The 18,470-nt window shown below is 39.9% G+C and overlaps 1 protein-coding gene across 1 annotated transcript in view; it reads left to right on the top strand.

Moving 5' to 3' along the window:
* LOC106958749 (rho guanine nucleotide exchange factor 26-like) overlaps positions 1-16,748 on the top strand; it is a 24,510-nt gene extending 7,762 nt beyond the window's left edge. Inside the window, exons 5-12 of the mRNA XM_015050819.1 lie at positions 2,357-2,413; positions 2,779-2,939; positions 5,657-5,809; positions 5,890-6,022; positions 7,223-7,297; positions 8,310-8,399; positions 9,816-9,970; positions 15,631-16,748. Of these exons, the coding sequence (XP_014906305.1) occupies positions 2,357-2,413; positions 2,779-2,939; positions 5,657-5,809; positions 5,890-6,022; positions 7,223-7,297; positions 8,310-8,399; positions 9,816-9,970; positions 15,631-15,844 (1,038 nt within the window). The 3' untranslated portion in view covers positions 15,845-16,748. The remainder of the gene's footprint in view (positions 1-2,356; positions 2,414-2,778; positions 2,940-5,656; positions 5,810-5,889; positions 6,023-7,222; positions 7,298-8,309; positions 8,400-9,815; positions 9,971-15,630) is intronic.
* The last annotated feature ends 1,722 nt before the right edge of the window (positions 16,749-18,470 follow it).

Genomic DNA, 18,470 nt, shown 5'->3' with positions numbered 1-18,470 from the left:
TCCCAGAGACCCTTGGAAAAGTTTTTTTTTTTTTTTTTAAAAATTTTAAAAAAATTTTTCCCCAAAAAAAAAAAAAAAAAAAAAAAAAAAAAAAAACCTCTTCCCCCAACATGACATTGCCACTACCATGCTTCACAGTAGGGATGGTTTCAACCAGGTACCTATTATTTCTTGATGATTGGTTCTTTGTTCTTGTTGCGTCTAACCTGACAGGTCCTTTTTGCTTATTGGCTAAGTTTAAGCAGGTTTCCATGAGGTTTTCATTGAGTAGCAACTCCCGTCTGGCTACTGGATTGTGGATTGAAAATTGGATTGTGATGTGCATCAACAAGGGTTAAACTTAAAACCGGTTCTTACACCCTGGTGGTTGCAATTGTCTTCCATTTCTGAACAGTGGTGACTGTAGCACTTTTTTGGGATACTCAGTGCCTATTTCAGTAAGTGCACTCCGATCCAGATCGTGCCCAGTCAAGTAAAATGACTGCATATGGACTCCAGCTGACTTGCAGAAGCATGTGGAATCATATGCATCTGTGCTTTCACTTGTGTATTGTAACAAATTTGGGAAAAAGTGAAGGGCTGCAAATACTTTCTGATGGTCCTTAGTTGTAATTGGACCGAGATGTAATTTGAGCATAGATCATCTTCACCAGACTGGCCAGTATTTTTCTGAACTAAGAGTTTTTTTTTTTCCATCACAGCTGCAGTACAGTTTTGGATATTGTGTCAGTTTGGTTTGTGTTTCAGTAAATCTCACATTGGAGAGTCTTAGTCATGCCTTTTTTTTGTTTTGTTTTTGTTTTGTTTTTTGGGAATGGTGAAGCATTGCTGTTACTGTCAAGGTGTGACGGGAAACTTAGTTCGGTTTGAGTCCACGAACCAGACATACAGGTTGTCTTCGAGTGACTCACAGCCTATCGGGACATCTCACTCAGCCCTGCTTTTCTCTTGCCCGTCTTTTGTTTTTTAAAATTTAAATGGGACATCAAATCCCAGAAATGATGGTGTTCCAGGACTGTCAAAAGCTCCAGAAGGTGCGGCCTACCTGGAGTTTACATCCTGCGGTGTGACCTTGAGCAAATAAAACAGGTTCATCTCATATGATGACACCTAATTGAATGTGTTCCAGTCACGCCCTGAACTGTACAAATGATGGTGAATTCACCTGGCGCTGCCTGGAAGGTCGTTGCCTTTGCCCAAAGAATATTCAAACGGGGAAGTGGAGAGCGGTCAAAACAGAGAGCATAAATAATAAATCATAAAACTGATATCTGCGCGTGCAGAGGGAACTGAAAGATCGCTGAAGATGTTTGACCATCTACGGGATTGCTTGTTCTTGTTGTTTGGCTCAAAGACTCCAGGGCAGATACCACCACAGAGTCGACGCCGTTTCTGGAGGAGGCGGTTTCGCTTCCGTTCACTTCAGACCCAAACAGGCTGAGAAGTTGGTGGAAGTAAGAGAATACCTTGTCAGGAATGAGGCCTGAAAGAAAGTGTAATGCTTATTTAGGTGTAATGTTACCTATATGGAATGAGGTGAAAGAAGAGAAGGAGCCATGCTTGCTTTGGTTGACCCTATCGCAACCTAGGCATTCGCCTCGAGCTGGTAGCCAGGATGTAGTGGAGCGGTGCTGAAACCTCCCGCACCTGTTGCTGCGTTTAGCCGGTCAGCTGGAGGCTGTTTTTGTACTTACAGAAAAGTTCAGTTGGGTTGTTTGTGCATACTTTCTTTTGTGGAAAAACAGTCACCCACCCTGACCCCGACCCACTCTGTGACCTATGACTCCTTTAAAACTAGAGCTGGCAAGCAAAGAGCTGGTTGGGAAAATGTCTAAATGAAAGCTGCCCCATTACGCTATATGTTTCTCTTTTTCCTTTTTAAATCATTGTGCTAGTGAAACCATAATGTTTTTTTTTCAATGAGGTTTTCAATAACATTTAGAGTTAAGGCTGAAAAGTTCAGTACTATTCCTCTCTTAGTCTGTTTCAAGATACTAGTTTGCTTGTATTTTACTGAAAAGTGAAATAAAAAAAATATCATTAATTAAAAAACAGGACTGAGAATTAAACGAACCCCTAAAGATGGTACCAGTCCACCCACTACACCTGCAAGGACAGACAGGTGGATGAAAATGTTTATTTATTTATTGGATTTGTTGCCATGGTATTTATTTGGGCAAGCCATTTCCTTCTTTGTTACTGATTTTATTTTATTTTTTTTTTTTTACAATTGTATTTGTTGTATTGTAACTACAGTTAATACATTTAAATAGATGAATGCATGAATGAATGAATGATTTTAATTTAGCCATTAAATCATAAGAGTAATAATTGAAGAATTTTACTTTTCATTAAGGTAAAGAAAAATGGCCTGGCTGAACAGCTGAGTCAGGAGGAACGCAAAAGACAAGAGGTAGGACTTGTGTTTTATTCTCCATGCCACAAAATAATCTCAAGTGTCCTTACAGACTGGGATAAAATGTCCGTTTGTACCCGTGATTTGTGTCACAACGACAAAAACACCCCCATTATAGTAGAACAATTACAGAGACGCTCTGTTAAGCTGTCATTTACTACAATGAATTATAAGTATGGGAGTCGGTTTTACAACAGACACAACTGGTTCACAAGTCTTTGTGGGTGAATATCGTTTGCTTTGACATTCCAGACGTGACTGAAGTCTGCAGGTATGCGAGTCGCGTCGACGACAGAACCCAGGGGACCTGAACCCATCAGGTCTCATCTGTGTTGCTTTTCTCTCTCTCTTTTTTTTTTAAGGCCATCTTCGAAGTGATCTCATCGGAGCACTCCTACCTCCACAGCTTGGAGATTCTCATCCGTATGTTCAAGAACTCATCGGAGCTCAGCGAGGCGATGACCAAGATCGACCACCACCACCTCTTCTCCAACATCTCGGACGTCTGCGAGGCCAGCAAAAAGTACGTTTGGCGTTTGTTTGGGGAATCGATCTTTTACTTCTTTGGGAAGATGAGAAAATGTTGTCTTGGCTTAAATGAGCATTGCTTCCAGAGGTGGGCAGAGCATCCAAAAAATTGTACTCGAGTAAGAGTAGCTCTACTTCAAAATGTTTCTGCTCAAGTAAAAAGTAAGAAGTAGCCGTCCAAGAAATTACTCAAGTAAATCTAACTGAGTAAATGAAACTAGCTGCTACCCAATTTTGATTATTTCATGCTACAAACATTCTGCTTTAATGTCATCGCTTGCTATTTTCACTTTGACTCAGAACCGGGCTTTCAGTGACTGACAGAAGGCCGAGGACTCAAGAGAGCCGGCTTCCATTTTTGTGACACAAAGTATTGACTGCAATTAACTGCAAGGAAATATTTGGGTTAAGCTGTCTGCTACGGTGTGTTAGCTCATGTGTTCAGACTGGTCTTGAAAAATTCCTGGCTCAGGTCACGATGAGCTCCCATTTATCTCACAAATGACTGGAAACACTGATCCATTAGAGGCTATGGAAGCTGAGACCGTGGAAATCTCTGCTCCCTCAGCAGTCACTTCGCTAAGTTATTTGTTGCTTCTACAAAAGGAGCCTCAGAGAGTTGCTTGTAGATGTCATCTATCTCTCTCTCTCTCTCTCTCTCTCTCTCTCATGGATTTCTTGTGAAAAATATAAGACATGCTATTGGTAATAGCAAAACCTTTAACTTTCCAATTGGATAACATTTGCAGCTGACGTTTTACACAACTGTAAGAACCTCATAACACTAAACTATAAAGCTGTGTAGCTTATGTAATCCCATTGACGCTGAGGGCTAATCTCAACATTTTTGGGGCCAAAAGAAAAAAAACAACCTTTGTCTTTTCTTTATTTAATTAAGTGCATTCTGAACCATCAACACATTTATTTTTTTTTTTTTTGGAGCAACTCATTCAGTGAGCGAAGACATGTAAAGTTATGTCATTGACATAAAAGTGTGATCTAGGACGATAATGTTGCTACTAAATAAAAGAGGTTCTTTTACGGAGCCTTGTGGAATCCCATGTTGGATTTTTCTTTACTCAGTCTCATAACCAGCAACTGACCCACTTCAAATGTGTGTCATTTAGTATGTTAGTCATTTTAACAAGTTTAGCGTTAAGTAAATATTGTCAGAATGTCATAAAGCTGAACTTTAATACACACAACCTTTGGTTACTGGCCTGCGTGAGCACTGGGTGACTTTATGTGACCTTTGAGTTGACACATAAAATGAAAAAATGGAAACTTAGGGGGGAAAAACAAGCACATGGTTATGTAAACGCTCGTATTTTGTTCTTTAACTCATCGGCTTTTCTCTTAAGGTTTGTAATTAAATTTTGTTCTACACATTTACCCATGACACGCTGTCAAAAAGATCCATCTGCTGAAAGGCCATTTTCAGACTGATGATCTTTCTTGCTACATCTCGTCAAGCAGATCTGCAACCAGCTCATCTTTAAAAATATCCGTGCATGAAATCATACGAGTTAAAACTGCCTTGATGAAATGTATCGTTGCATTTTTGAATGACTCAGTATTACTCCATCTACTGTGTGGACACGCTGCAACCCATCTCACTTCAGTTCGTCATACATATTCGTGACTCGCACATGTTAATGTGCGTTTGCTCCCTGCAACACCGGTTAAGCAACATCTTTTACTTCGAATTTGAATTTTTGTTTTTCGGAACAAGAGAGGAATATCTGTCTGCAGCCAGGATGCTGTGTAGTCTGTATAATGGAGAGTGTGTGTGTGTGTGTGTGTATGTGTGTGTTTGTCTTCCACCCCCCTCACCCCATGCTTCCTTTACACACAGGCGGGTTCCTGTTTGTGTATTTTTCCTTTGGTATGGCTTACTTAATAAAAGTTTTACATGAAATCTGAGCGTTTAACTGGGACAGGAGCATTTAATGAGATTCAGGATATGGTTTAATTTGTGCTCTTTGTCAGTAGTGGTTCTGCAAATGTCTTTGTTCGCGTGCTGACTTAACTCCAGCAATTTATTGCAGCAGGTTGGACTTATTGGTCTCATTTTTTTGGAACTTTGATCCTCTTAGCGTCCTTAATTTAGGACACGGGGGGCAGAGGGTTAGGACTCATGGCTGTCAAGACATCATGGAAAGAACAAAATTAGACATTAGCAAATGGCCACATGGTCACAAGAAGTACTGTCTCCCATATACAACTTGCAATGGGTCTGTTGAGTGAAGGAGCCGGTCTTTGCTCATCTGCTTTTCCAGTTGAGCTCGGACACGGCCCGGCAGGTCAAGGGCAGCATCCTGTGTCTGTATCCCCGCTTCCTGTTTGGCACCTAAGCTAGGGCGAGCAAAAACACTCGCTCTCTTGAAGTTGGACAAATGGCGTGTCATTAACCCGGCCATCTGTTGGTGCTTAGGAAGAGGAAACGCATCTAATGTAATGGTTACTGCTTGGCTTTTATCTATTTTTAGTGACGGGGAGTTCCGCTTCGTGATCTTACCCCAAGTTTTTATAGGTAACACGTTGATTGGCAGGTCGTCTCGGTATCCTGACTTTGCGTCCGTTAGTGCGTGACGTCTTTTCCTCCCTTGGGGTCATGACTTGATGTCATTCTATCATGGCAGCTCGTGGCCTACTAACCTTTAGTTTGTTTTTTACATTTAAAAAAAAAATCTTTTTACAACCGTGTCTCAGGTTCTTCAAGGAGCTGGAGGACAGACACCAACAGAGCATAGTCATCGATGACATCAGCGACATTGTTTGCAAGCACGCCGAGTCGACCTTCGACCCTTACATCAAGTACTGCTCCAATGAGGTGTACCAGCAGAGAACGCTGCAGAGGCTGGTGTGAGTGACCGACCAACGTCTTCCTCAGAGACGCTCTCTCTTTCTCCCCTGCTCCTCTGACTCGGCCTTCTTACTTTCAGCGGTGCCAAGAATTCTGCTTTCAAGGAGGTGCTGACCAGGTTGGAGGGCCACCCAGACTGCAGGAACCTCCCCATGAGCTCCTTCCTCATCCTGCCCATGCAGAGGATCACTCGCCTGCCGCTACTCTTGGACGTGAGTGAACCGAAATGCTCACAGTAGCTCAGGCCTGAGGAATTACAAGACTTTTTTTTTTTTTTTGAGTGTTACACAACGCTTCGTTTATTTAACTGCGCGCGGGGCGCGCTCTAACCGCACAGGCGTTTCCGTGACCTCGCGTCATTCTTTAATAATCCCCAGTGATTCATTTTCACTTCTTCTTCGTTTGTTTGTTTCGTATTGGAACTGAATATTTGAGTTCCCTGTGTCTCCCTTTTATCTTTTTTTCTCATCATAATTTGATTTTCCTCTTCTTTTCTTTTTTTTTTTTTAAGTGGCTCCCAAAGGGGTTTTGGGGTTTATGCTTGTACTATGAGATAATTTTGGCTCCTGAGAAAGTTTTATTTCTGTTTATTTACTCCCACAGTGCTAGAATTTGGTCCCTGCTGATGCAGCGCTGTGAACGACTTCTCTGCAGATTTCTTTTGTTTTCTGTTGTGTGACACTTTAATATTTCAGATCAGCAAACATTTTATTTTTTTCCAAGCAAAGATAACTGTAATAAATGCACAATGCAAACAATTCTATTTACTAGGGAAATAATCTGTCCAACTCGACCTGGCCTTGTGTGAAAAACTCAGGAATCTAGTCAAATATTTCACTTTATTACTTCAGAACCATGTATGAAGTGACTGTTTGAGGAGAAGCAATAGCTTCTCCATTTAAGTTCAGACTTGGGCTTAAATCAATGTCGGGACTTTGATTTAAGTCAAAGTCTGGACTCTTTTAGCCATTTTTGCACTTTTGTAAACTTTTAGCCTACTTCATCATGTCAGACAGGTTCTAGTTTAGTGATTTCTTGATTTTGCAGGTCTTCTAATAACCAATTCCAGAAAAATGTCTTTAATCGCAGTTAAGTCTTGATTCATTACTTATTGCTTCAAATAGCTCCAGGCTGGTTAGTGTCACTTTCCTCCCCCCCTTGATGAAGAAAGTCATAACTTGAAAACCCTGTTTTATATTTACTTATCTCTGTACTTACTGAGGTCATGTTTGATATCAAAATGAATTTGATCATCTGAAACATTTAGGTGGAAGACAAAAAAGCAGAAAACAGAAAACTCTTTCAGGAGTCTCTTTTTATTGCTCCGCGTGAGCGTAGTGGAGAGAGTGGTCTATCGTCCACGACTGTTTCGTTTTTAATGTGAAACTAGTGTGTGTGTGTGTGTTTTGCAGACCATCTGTCAGAAGACGTCAAAAGACTCGGCACGCTATGAAACATGCAAGAAAGCCTTGCAAGCCGTTAGCAAGGTCTGTGTGTTGTTTTTATTTTAAACCGTTTAATATCTGGATAACTTTGCAAAATAGTGAAATGAAATATATTTACGCCTTCTGTTGGTCTGTTTATCTTTTCATTTTTGTTGTTGATAGTTCTAAATCTTATTCCCACAGGAATTTAGCTGTCTGCTTTACCACAGTCAAACAAAGACATATGTATTTTTTTTGCACCTCTCTGCTTATTAGATGGAATCTATAATAAAATATTGTTGTCTCCACTGATGGTAAATAAAACTGAATCTTAATTGTCATTAGCAATGCAATAATCTTTTTACTTTTTTTTTTTTTTTTTACTTCTTTTGCCAATGTTGTGCTGCAGCATAATTAACACACTGTTCAAAAAAACTAATCGTGGGGATTTGGAAGAGTCTGCATTGGCAGGGCCTGATGATTATGGAAATATCAAGAATTAATAAAGTTAATGGATCACCGCTAGACTGTAATGGAAAAATAGATTGGTTCCTGCAGCTCTTGGTCTGGAAATAGATGTACAACATCCTGAAATAATTGTTAAAAAAATGTCAGAGATTCTCGTGTTATGATGAACTTGAGTAAAAAGATCCTAATTCACAAACTGAGAAGCTTTTAGTAGGAAAGCAACTTATATCATTGCAAGAATATCACAATAAGTTATTACTGGCGTAATATGTACGCGTACTTCGCTGCAATTTTGTTATAAGCTTAAGTAAACACGTAAAATGCACACATTAAAAACACATAACCTTCAAAACAATGAATTATGCATTTTGAGTTTTGATCTGAAATATTTTCATACAGTCATTTCAGTCAGTAAAAAGAGTAGCAGCCTCTTTCAGCCAGCTAACTGGCAGTGCACAGGAAAAAAACAGTAGGAGAGGCAGAGCAGCATTGCTCTGCTCTCCAGTTAAATCCTTTCTGCGTCTTATCAAATGTACTTGAAAACATTTATTTATTTATTTTTTTTTATTATCCAGTGACTATTTTTTTTCGTTATCTGTGTGAGCAGGTGGTGCGGAAATGCAACGAAGGCGCTCGCACGATGGAGAGGACAGAGATGATGTACACAATCAACACTCAGCTGCAGTTCAAGATTAAGGTAACGATTTCCCTTTTATAGTTAACGAGTAAATTAAATCAAACCAACCTGCAGGTGGTAATATTTTGTTTTCAAACTGATGTGCTTTGTGTGTTATTAACTGAGATGACTCCGAATCGGATTCAAATCTCATTCTGTGATATTTTTACGTCTTACTTTGCATCAAGTTTAATGACTTTTATTACAGAAGACGAGACAAGCCAATTGTAAAACTTCAATTTGTTTGTTAACTGTTTCAAAATACAGTTGTATTTTGCTGATATCAATAAGAAGGTTATTCGCTTTTTTTTTTTTTTACTTTTTTGATGTGCTGCTCATCTCCAAACGCTGGATGTCATTGAACGAGTTGAAAACTAGACGTATTCTTTTTTTTTTTTTAGCTCCCAAACATTTATTTAAATCAGCCTCATAAAAGACACCAGAAGTCCTTCTCATTGTTCTCATTGGAGCAATTCTCAAACCCTTTTCACCAAATTGAATCATTAATCGACACCTTTTTCTGGACTTTTTAGTTCCTCCCGTTTTTCAACCACATTTCATGTCATTTTCACAGAAAGTATAGTGCTTCTTTTGTCGTTTTTTTTTTTTATGACTATTTGCCCTGAGGGTTAATTTCTGCCAAGAAATGCGATAAGGAGAACAAGTGCGCTTTCATGCGTTATCTTTCTCAATGTGAACAAATCAGAGCAGGTTTACACTTTACGCCATGTGCAACATGTCTGTCATCACAGTTAATGAACAATGGACTGTGTCGTTCTTCTAAAGGCAGCATTTTTTGTCTTTTTTTTTACGAACATGAAAGCATACTTTACATGACTTGTATACTTGAGCAAATTTTTTCCATTTACTTGGAAAACCATATGTTTGCTTGTTTTGCATCCCCCTCCTGCTGTTGCAGTTCTTTCTTTTTTTTTTTTTTACTCAGTAACAAATACTCGATTTTTCCCTCTGTTCTATTGGACTTGACGTGTTTTAGCGTTGAACTGTTGCTTGCTTGTTGAACTGACAACCACTTGGCTCATATTTAGTCGCTAAATGTCGCTCGTCCTCTTCCCTACCTTTCAACAACTGGTCTAAAACGGCAATTTATGTCAGGGGTCAAAACGAGTGCCGCAATGCAGCTGCACGCACACATGTAGCTGTAGCAACGTAAAGCATGCACACACCGCTGTCGTCCAGTTGGCACAGGTCTTCACACTCACTGAACACACAAGGCTTGGCAGCTCATGTGTGTCTAACCAGTGTGGGAAAAAAATAAAAAAAAATAGCTGTTGGAGCATTTGGGATTCACAGACGCCTCTTGTGTCGACAACTGATCCACCTTTGGTCCTCCAGCTGAGGGACGTTACAACGTTCATAACTGAATGCATTTTTATGAAATGTGTTGTTTCGATCTGTTTTCTTTTGTTCCCCCAGCCTTTCCCGCTGGTCTCGTCCTCCAGGTGGATGGTAAAAAGAGGCGAGCTGACTGCATTCGTGGAGGACAGCGGCATCTTCACGAAGCGGAAATCCCGACAACACGTCTACTTCTTCCTCTTCAACGACGTTCTCATCGTCACCAAGAAGAAGGGGTGAGCTGGCGAGTTTTCCCAGAGTGTTTTCCCAGAAGCCTTTTGGTTTTCAGGGCTTGCAGCTATGAATCTCGAAGGCGGGGCCAGCTTCGCAGCGGAGTCGGTTCAGTCGTCGTGTTTGAACTTGTTCAGGGAAAATCCCTTTAGACAAAAAAAAATAATAATAAAAAGATATCTAAACTGAAGGATGCAGACGAAGTTTGAAAAGAAAACAAAATCTTAAGTTTTTTGTCTAGCTATTAGTGCAAATATTTTAGTACAATTAAAATAGCATTTATAGAAAACTTTTTATTAAGATATAGGAGCTTGTTTTAAGTCAGTAATTCCTTAATATTGATTTTATTACTGGCAGATTTCTTTACTTAAAACATAAGTGAAAAAAAATCTCATAGTACATTTACGTTTTTATAAATATTAAAGAATTATTGACTTAAAGGAAGCTATTATATCTTGCTGAAAAGTTACTTGTAGGTTAGTTTTGTCTTTTTCTAAGTATACTTGCACTGGAAACCAGACAAAAAATATTTGGTGTGTGTTTGCTGATGGATTATTTTTCATAGGTCAAAACCATTAATACAAATCAGTTGTTTCAGGTTCATAAAAACCTTCTGTTGGATAAAGTGACATTTAAGTGTTTGAAAAAATAAAATATATAGTTTTTTTTTTTTTTTTTTTTTTTTACAAAATTCTTTCTAAAAACATGTATATTAATTAAAAACATTCTCCAACGGTTGGATTTTTAAACATTTTCAGTGTGACGATAGCTGCTCTGTGCAAGACTTAAAAGAGTGAAGATATGACTTTATTGTGTTTTACAAACCTTTGAGGTTGCCAAGCAACACGGAAGCTGCTTCAGGTTCAGCGTCAGCACTTTCGGTATCTCGAAGTTGGTGCTTGTATAACTTGGCTGGAGTCCTGGCCTGCCCAGATTATTTTTTAGATAAGGGACCAAGATTGTAAAAGGAGCCACATCCCTGACGGTTGTCTCGTCAGGGATGTAATGGAAAAAATCCGAAGGTAGAGGTGTCTTGTACACCGAACATAAGCGTCCAGGGTTTATTAGAGGCCTCTTGATGGGAGAAAAGAAGCAGCTTTAGTCTAAACCGGCTGGATGTAAACATTTCCATGCTCTGACTTAATCTGTTGCTCATGTGTCTCAGAGAACTCCTACCTCTGCAAAAAGCCCAAAGTTATTCAGACTCCAGGTAGATTTGGATTAGAAGTAAACTTTTTGATTTTAACTAATTTTTTACAGTGGTTCAGTCCCAACTTAAAAAAAAGAGAATAGTCGAAACATGTCAAAAAAATAAATGCTTTAGATCTACTTCAGCAGCCATAAATGCTTTTCCATTAATTGTAAAGAAGAGCATGAACCCTACCCGATGAACTCTTAAGTCTTTCCATTGTCATCTGTGCTTTCGAGTGCGTAATTATGTCTCTATTTTTAGACAACGGCAAAAATAAACATTCAAAAATATGCAGAGAACGTCCGTAAAGCTGTGTGTTTTTCATCTGCGTGCGGTTTCAATCGCATGCTTGTAAAATTTTTCCGAAATATCCTGTCCTTTCTTGTCATGTGTCTGGATTCGATTGCCATGCTTCTCGCAGACTGAGAGTTCCCAAGAATCATAAAAAAAAAAAAAAAACGAAAAAAACACTAAACCACATTCCTCCTTGTGTTTTTCTGAGAATCTGATCTGGAACAGCAGACTCCAGCAGTGAAAAGCGTCAGGGACCGTGTGTTTGGAAAAGGGGATTTGGTAAAGGGAGTGCTTTGGAATCAGTGTGTGCGTGTGTGTATGTGTGTGTGTGTGTGAATGGGAGAAGCTGTTATAATATTGGTTTGTACCGTTTGGAGAGCCACGGCTGCGCCGTGGCACGCCACTGCGCCGCGCTCCAGCTGCGGCGCCGGAGGCTCACGAGGCCGGCCGGACAGCGGCAGGCCACACGCCCTCTGCGACGCAACAAAACAGCAACTGTCTCGTTGGTTCTGACCCAGAGTGCGGTCCGTCGCGCGGCTAAATCCAACGTTGCCTCAGGAAGAAACCTCCCTGCTTCTTCTTGTCCAGTTTGTATTTCTCCAAATGCTAACACTCGGAAGGCGTAGCAGGGTCAGAACCGTGACACTTATTAAACGTTAGAGAACGACCTTTGACCTTAGAAGGTTTTCAGGATGAAGGTAATGTTAGATAATGATACGAGTAACAGAAGTGATGTTGTAATGTACTGGTTATCCTGTACTTTATTCTGTTAATGTAGCAAGAGCTGTGTTAGTTTCACCCACATTTTATGTGTTTTAAAGCTAACGCTTTGCTAAGCTATTGCTTTTAAGCTTTTTCTTTAAATACTCAGTGGAAAGTAATGACTAACTTCTTGTAAGCAGCTTTTGATTTAAAACTAGAGTCTGGAAATCACGTCATGTCAAGACTTTATATCACACTCTCTAAAAGTTGCTCAGGAAAGCCTGCGCAGCTCAGCGGAGGCCTGCTAACTCTCCCTAACATTTGGTTTCCATAGCGATGGTTCCAGATCTGATTTTAAGATAAGAGTGGTGGTCCAGAATAACATGGACCAAGCAGATTGGATTCTCTCAGCTTTTCTAGCAACTCTACAGAAATACAATTTTAGGCCAGCCCCTTAAATCAAAGTGCAATGGTACAAAATATTTTACTTTTTAAAGATAAAAACCTGATAATCATTGAACAAAGTGAACTTAAAATACGATAAGACAATGTAACATAAAAACAACTAATGTAGAACTCAGATACCCAGACACAATTATAACACACAGCGACTTACTGAAGAGGATAGTTTGAAAAATGTATTTTTTTTAACTATTTAAACACAGTTTAGCAGTTAGACATGTTTCATATGCATTCGAAGATATGAAATCAAAATTTAAATAGGATTTTTTAACTATATTCGTCTTCAGTGTTGTTGTTGTTTTTCTTCTTGGTTATTTTTGATTATTTGTTCCTCAAATCATAAAAAGTTCCCAAACGCTCCAAAATATCACATATTATCCGTTTTCACACCAGAAACGGCCGCAAACGGACGAATGCTGATTCTTTAAAATTGATCACAGTTAAACTTGCAGCCGTTTTAAACTCGTGTGACCAAAACAACCAGTGTGAAATGCTGAGCAAGTCCAGCCTGGTAATCTGTCTTTACTCCTGTGCATTCAGCGGAGATGAAAACCGCCCTGGACACCATCAGGGCTTTTATCTCTTTCTCTCTCTCACACACATTCACACCAGTGAACATAAAGCTCTTCGGTGCGCATGTACTCATTTGTCTGCATGTCTGAGCCGGAGTCTCATCCGCCTGAGAGACTGTGCGACTCCCGGTTTGTTTGCTGAAGAGCAAAGTGTAAATCAGAGAAGCAGAAGCTGGCACGGTATGCGGAAACATTTGGTTGATGTCTGAGCTCCCTTAATCCAGAGCAGTGTGTTTGTTTGGATAAACCTTGCGGTAGTTTTCGTCGTATATCATTTTCGGTGTTTATAATCCTCCGCATTCATGTCAAAATGCGATCGCAGCCGTCTTCCACTTCCCTTTAGCTGCTACGTAGCAATTACCGGGGCATGATACCTGCTCACCCGATCACTCATGGAGACTCACCGTACAAACGTTACGCTCCCCACCCATCCTGTTCACGTCACTAGAATGGCATTCCTGGAATTTTTACCGGTAGATTTGTCCTCAGGGAGGCAACAATGCTGATAGTCCTAAAATCAGTCGAGGAAGACCAGGAAGAGATACTTTTCTAACTCTACTTCTACACAGCTTGAGCCGTGTTGGAGTGATTGATGATCAGGTGCTTATGAAGTGATAATAAAAGAAACTTCCATGTTTTTAGGGGTTAGTGGTTAAAAGTGAAATCAGAAGCTAAGGAAGCAACAAGTCAGTTGTTAATGCTAGGCGCTAATCATGCTAACCTTAGAGATGCTAAATATAGCCTAAAAAGGCAGATAGTTTTGTCTTTTTCAGATAAGTAAGTAAAGCACAGTTCTGATGACAATTTTCCTCACACAATCTAATTATTACAGCTAATAATTTTGACAGCTGTTTCATTTGTGCTTATTGAAGGTAAATCGGATGAGCAAAGAATCAACCAATCAATGATGGGAGCAGCTCTACTTTATTGGGTTTGCAGTCGATAAAGATTCCGTTCGTTGTTGATTTTAGTTTTCATTGAATCATCTTCAAAGCTCAAAATGAACTTTGTGTAAATATAATCAAAACGTCTATTTACTCATGTCTAAACGTCGTGTTTAGTTTTTAGGTGTCACAGCTAAGTTACAGTCAAAAAGAGCGTAAATATGCACCTGCATTATCCAAGCGTCCGTGTGTAGCGGTTAGCTGTGCGCAGCGTAGCATATCAAAACTCTGCCCTAACCTAAACTTTGTTTGAACTATTCTCAAAAGTTGGGAACTGTGGCTTCATTACCAACATGTGCGTCTGTTTTTTTCTGCGTTTTGAAAGGAAACTTTGACACTGGTAGCACTCAAACTAGCTCTCAGGTGTGTCAGCTGGTAAAATGGGATTCGGAGATTCTAGTGTCGCGTCTTCGCCTGACTTCTGCTTCAGAAGCCTTTCTGCTGATATTTCCTGACTTGCATAAAATCATGAAGCCTGAAGGACAGACTGTGTGTGTGGTTGGTTAGCTGTCTGCACCTTCTGTACTTTGAGAGCGAGCTGTCCAAACAGAAAACAGTGGTTCAAGGAAATAGTCACTTAAAATGTTAACAATTCTTTTTGATCACAGAGCCTGCAGAGATGGCTTTAGTTGGTGTTTTTTCCCCTGCTTGTCTCTGGCCTTGGCTTCTTTAAGCAAATGACTTTTACTCTTGTATTTAAGAACGTGTTCAACAGATTCAGATTCAAGGTTGCAATGCTCACCCAGATAGCATCATCCTCTCTGAATGCGTCCAGCCAGCTTGTGCAAGACCAAACTCTAAAACCATAAATGTTAGCTAGATGTATCCATGCAAGCCTGCAAAGTACAACGCAACTACATTAGCCAAAGGATATTTAGTTTCCTTTTAAAACACTGGGCCAGCTGACAAAAATAACTAAATTAATCCGTTTGCAGTCCTTAATCTGTAGGTGCTTGTTCTGAGTAAAAGTATTGTTTTTTCTAAACTGGATTGTGGAATTGAAATTAGACTCAATTCCAATAAAATGTCGTTGTGTAATTTTTATTTTGAGACGTGTTTGTTGCTCTGGTTAGTAATAATTTAATGAAGCAAATATTTCTGTCTTAGTGAATTTAACAGTCAAATCAAGCTATTCCATATTTTTTTTTTCTGTTCCCATGCACTACTTCCAGGAAGGAAAGTTTTCCTTCCTGTTGTTTGCTACCATTAAAACTAACTTTTACCTGGTGAAATGCAAATTTTAATGTACAGTCGGTGGTCTTTTTTCCCCTTATACGATTTATTTGTGTCATATCAGATAAAATGACAGTAAAATATAATAAAGTTTGTGGCTGTAATGCAAAAAAAGAGCACTGTATCTTCACTTTTGTTTTCTATCGATGAAGAACAGAAGTGTGTGGCTGAATTCTTCGCCTGCAGACAGTTTCACTATCTTGAATAAAAAAAAAAAGAAGTTATTAATCATTTTTTCTTTGTACCTTTTTTTTTTCCTCCACCAGTGAGGACAGCCACACAGTCATAGACTACGCCCTGCGGGATCAGATCCAAGTAGGCAGCAGTCAGCCGGAGGACGTTCACCTCTCACCGGTCAAGAGTCCCACGAGCATGCTGAGCTCACGGCAGGTCGGCGCAAACCATCTCTTCCGGCTGTGTTTCCGTAGCAACCACTCCAGCGAAAAGGTGGCAATGATCCTCGGAACGGAGTTGGAGTGAGTGCCTTGTTTTGTTTATCCTTTTCCTCATTTTGTCTTTTCTTTTTTTTTTTTTAAATTAAGCCATTTTCCCTGTTCAAATTTCACTTAAGCATTTACAACACTTAGCCTTAAGTGGGAGTGAATAACTTTTTGCCCGTGGCGTAATGTCACTCTTGCGTGTCTGTACGTGTTGAAGGCTCGTCGTACGGACGGTCTGGGCTATTGGCTCAGACAGCAGAGGGAACCTGAGATCTTTAAATATTCTGACTGCAAGGCCAGATTTTTAGCTCCGTTACGTGCTGCTGTGTTCACCTTCTAACTCACAGACGGACAAAAATTCCCTCGTGGTTTTAGCTACATTAAAAGCAACGAGTCTATTTCTGAATCCGCTCTGAAAACAAACGCAAAGATGGAAGTGAAATTTGTTGTCGTCTTTAAAGGCTAAAGTTAGCAAGTGCCAACCAAAGTCCTAAAAACAGCCTGTAAGCTGTTAGCTGTAGCTAACTCACCCCTCTGTAACTTCATCTCTCCTCATGTAGTAATTAGGGAGTAAAGTGAGGATGTTCGGATTACATAACCCAAACAAAGGAAAGGGATCTGCTTTTACGTTGGCCTTCGCATTCGTTCACATGCATGGATGCGCAAACACACTATGCCGTACGCTGTAATCATCCGTTGTGGTTCAAAGCTTTGCTAAGTCTTTACTGTTCCCCCCTTCTCTCTCATGCAGCTGGAGAAACTCCCTCCGTCTTCTGACGGGAGCAGCTGTGATTTATCGCTTTTGTGTGGAGGAATTTATTGTGTGGAACATTTCAAACGTTTCTTACACCTTCCTGTTTTTGCTTTTACCAGACATTGAAGCCTACCTATTTAACTAAACCCTAAAGTACATGTAATATTTTTCACTACTTTTCTATCCTTTGCCAAAAAAAAAAAAAAAGCTTCAATATTCAATAAATCTTCCCTCTTAATTTTTTTTTTTTTAGCTTCTTGTATATCATTGCAGCCGTTAATTACTTTTTTAAATTTTACTCCAATGAAAATATGAAACTCGACAGGTACTGGTTTGTGTCGGTGGTGTCATCCGAATGCAATCTTCCTGCCCTGCCTTCCTCTCTGCTGCATGAGTTGTTGTGGAAAAACCAACCCAATTTCCTTCGTTTGGTGGCGTCTGCCACAGCTCACCGAAATCCTGAATGAGCCGAGAAAACCCAGCAGGGAGACCCTGGCAACAGTCCAGTGTCATGGTGGTAACTAGGCTTTGTTTAAGCTGTTGTTTAGCAACAGACAGCAGCTAAGCTGGCTGTTTCCCACGATCGTGCCCCCACCCACCCACACCCACTCTCTGCTGCTCCTTTACTTCTCCCGATCCTTCGACACATTGCCCAGAGTCTGCGTGCCTCTTCTTTCACAAAGAGGACTGTGTGAGCTCTTTGTTTTCTGATGACCGTCCCGTCCGGTCGTCCCAAGTTTAGTAAAAAAAAAAAAAAAAAAAAATCGCACAACATGGAGTCTTGTCTCAGCAGGCTGGGAGTTAAACAAGGGAGGTTGTTAGCAGCTCCACTTAAAAATAGATAATAAAAAAAAAGTTTAACGAGAGACCTTCCTTTTTTTTTTTTTTCCTCTCCCCAGTACTAATCTGAGCCAAATACTTAGTACACCAGTGTCTAGAGATAGCTTCTGCAGGCTAACATCTGCTCCAAAAAAGAAAGAGGTCATAATGTTCTGACAAATAAAACGTGAATAGCTTCAGTTATTTCTAAAGACATATCTGACCCGATACATACAGCCAATCTAAAGTAAACTCGTTGCCACAATCTTGCTGCTGATTCTTTCATGCTGAATCATTCATTGAAGTCTTAGGCTAATGCTAGCAAGTTTACTCTGTGTTTTGATTTGACTTGTTGCTATTTTTTTTTTTTCACCAGCATCTGGTGCCCCATACGCTTTTCACGAATAGAGAATGACAAGCTGCTCTACAATATTGCAAATCCACACACACACACACACACACACACACACACACACACACACACACACGCATTTCCCAGGCACTCCAACAGACTGTCAATCATTTGCTCCAAATTGCCCGTAGGTACGAGCATGCTGTGACTTTCTCCAGCAGAAAATAAAATTTGGCGTAGCTGTAGAAGATGAATTAAGATTCACTTTTCTCCCGTCATATGCTTTACCTGTCTGTACATTTTAGAGCTTATTTTCTGCAAAATCCACACAAGGATTTGATGAGTTTAATGAGTTTAACTTTTATGGATTAAAAGTTTTCAGCCGATGTGATTTGAAATGATTTGGTCATCTGGCCCGGTCAAAACACGATAGATTTGCTGGAAACCGTCCCCTTAGATACCTGATCTAAAATTATTGAAGCATTTAATGAACATATAGTCCTTTTACAGCACAGCAGGGAGGTAAATTAAGAAGAAATTTAGTTAATTCTGAACTTTTAAGCCGTTTTTTTGTGGATCACCGAGCATTTGAGAGCAAAAGTGACAAAAAACTGCAAGATTTCTCGTTCAGTGAACTCAAGCCTTTGTATCTGCTTCCCTGGAAAAGAAATGATTCTCATCTTAAAACATTTAAATGTTCATTATGTTTCCTTTTACTGCTGACTTTGAGTGCAGCGAATG

The sequence above is a fragment of the Poecilia latipinna genome, unplaced genomic scaffold (genome assembly GCF_001443285.1).
Source record: "Poecilia latipinna isolate Pla-1442-1.1 unplaced genomic scaffold, P_latipinna-1.0 Scaffold1011, whole genome shotgun sequence".
Lineage (NCBI taxonomy): Eukaryota > Metazoa > Chordata > Actinopteri > Cyprinodontiformes > Poeciliidae > Poecilia > Poecilia latipinna.
Note: the sequence above shows the minus strand (reverse complement) of the source record. Positions and strands in the feature narration are given on the sequence as shown.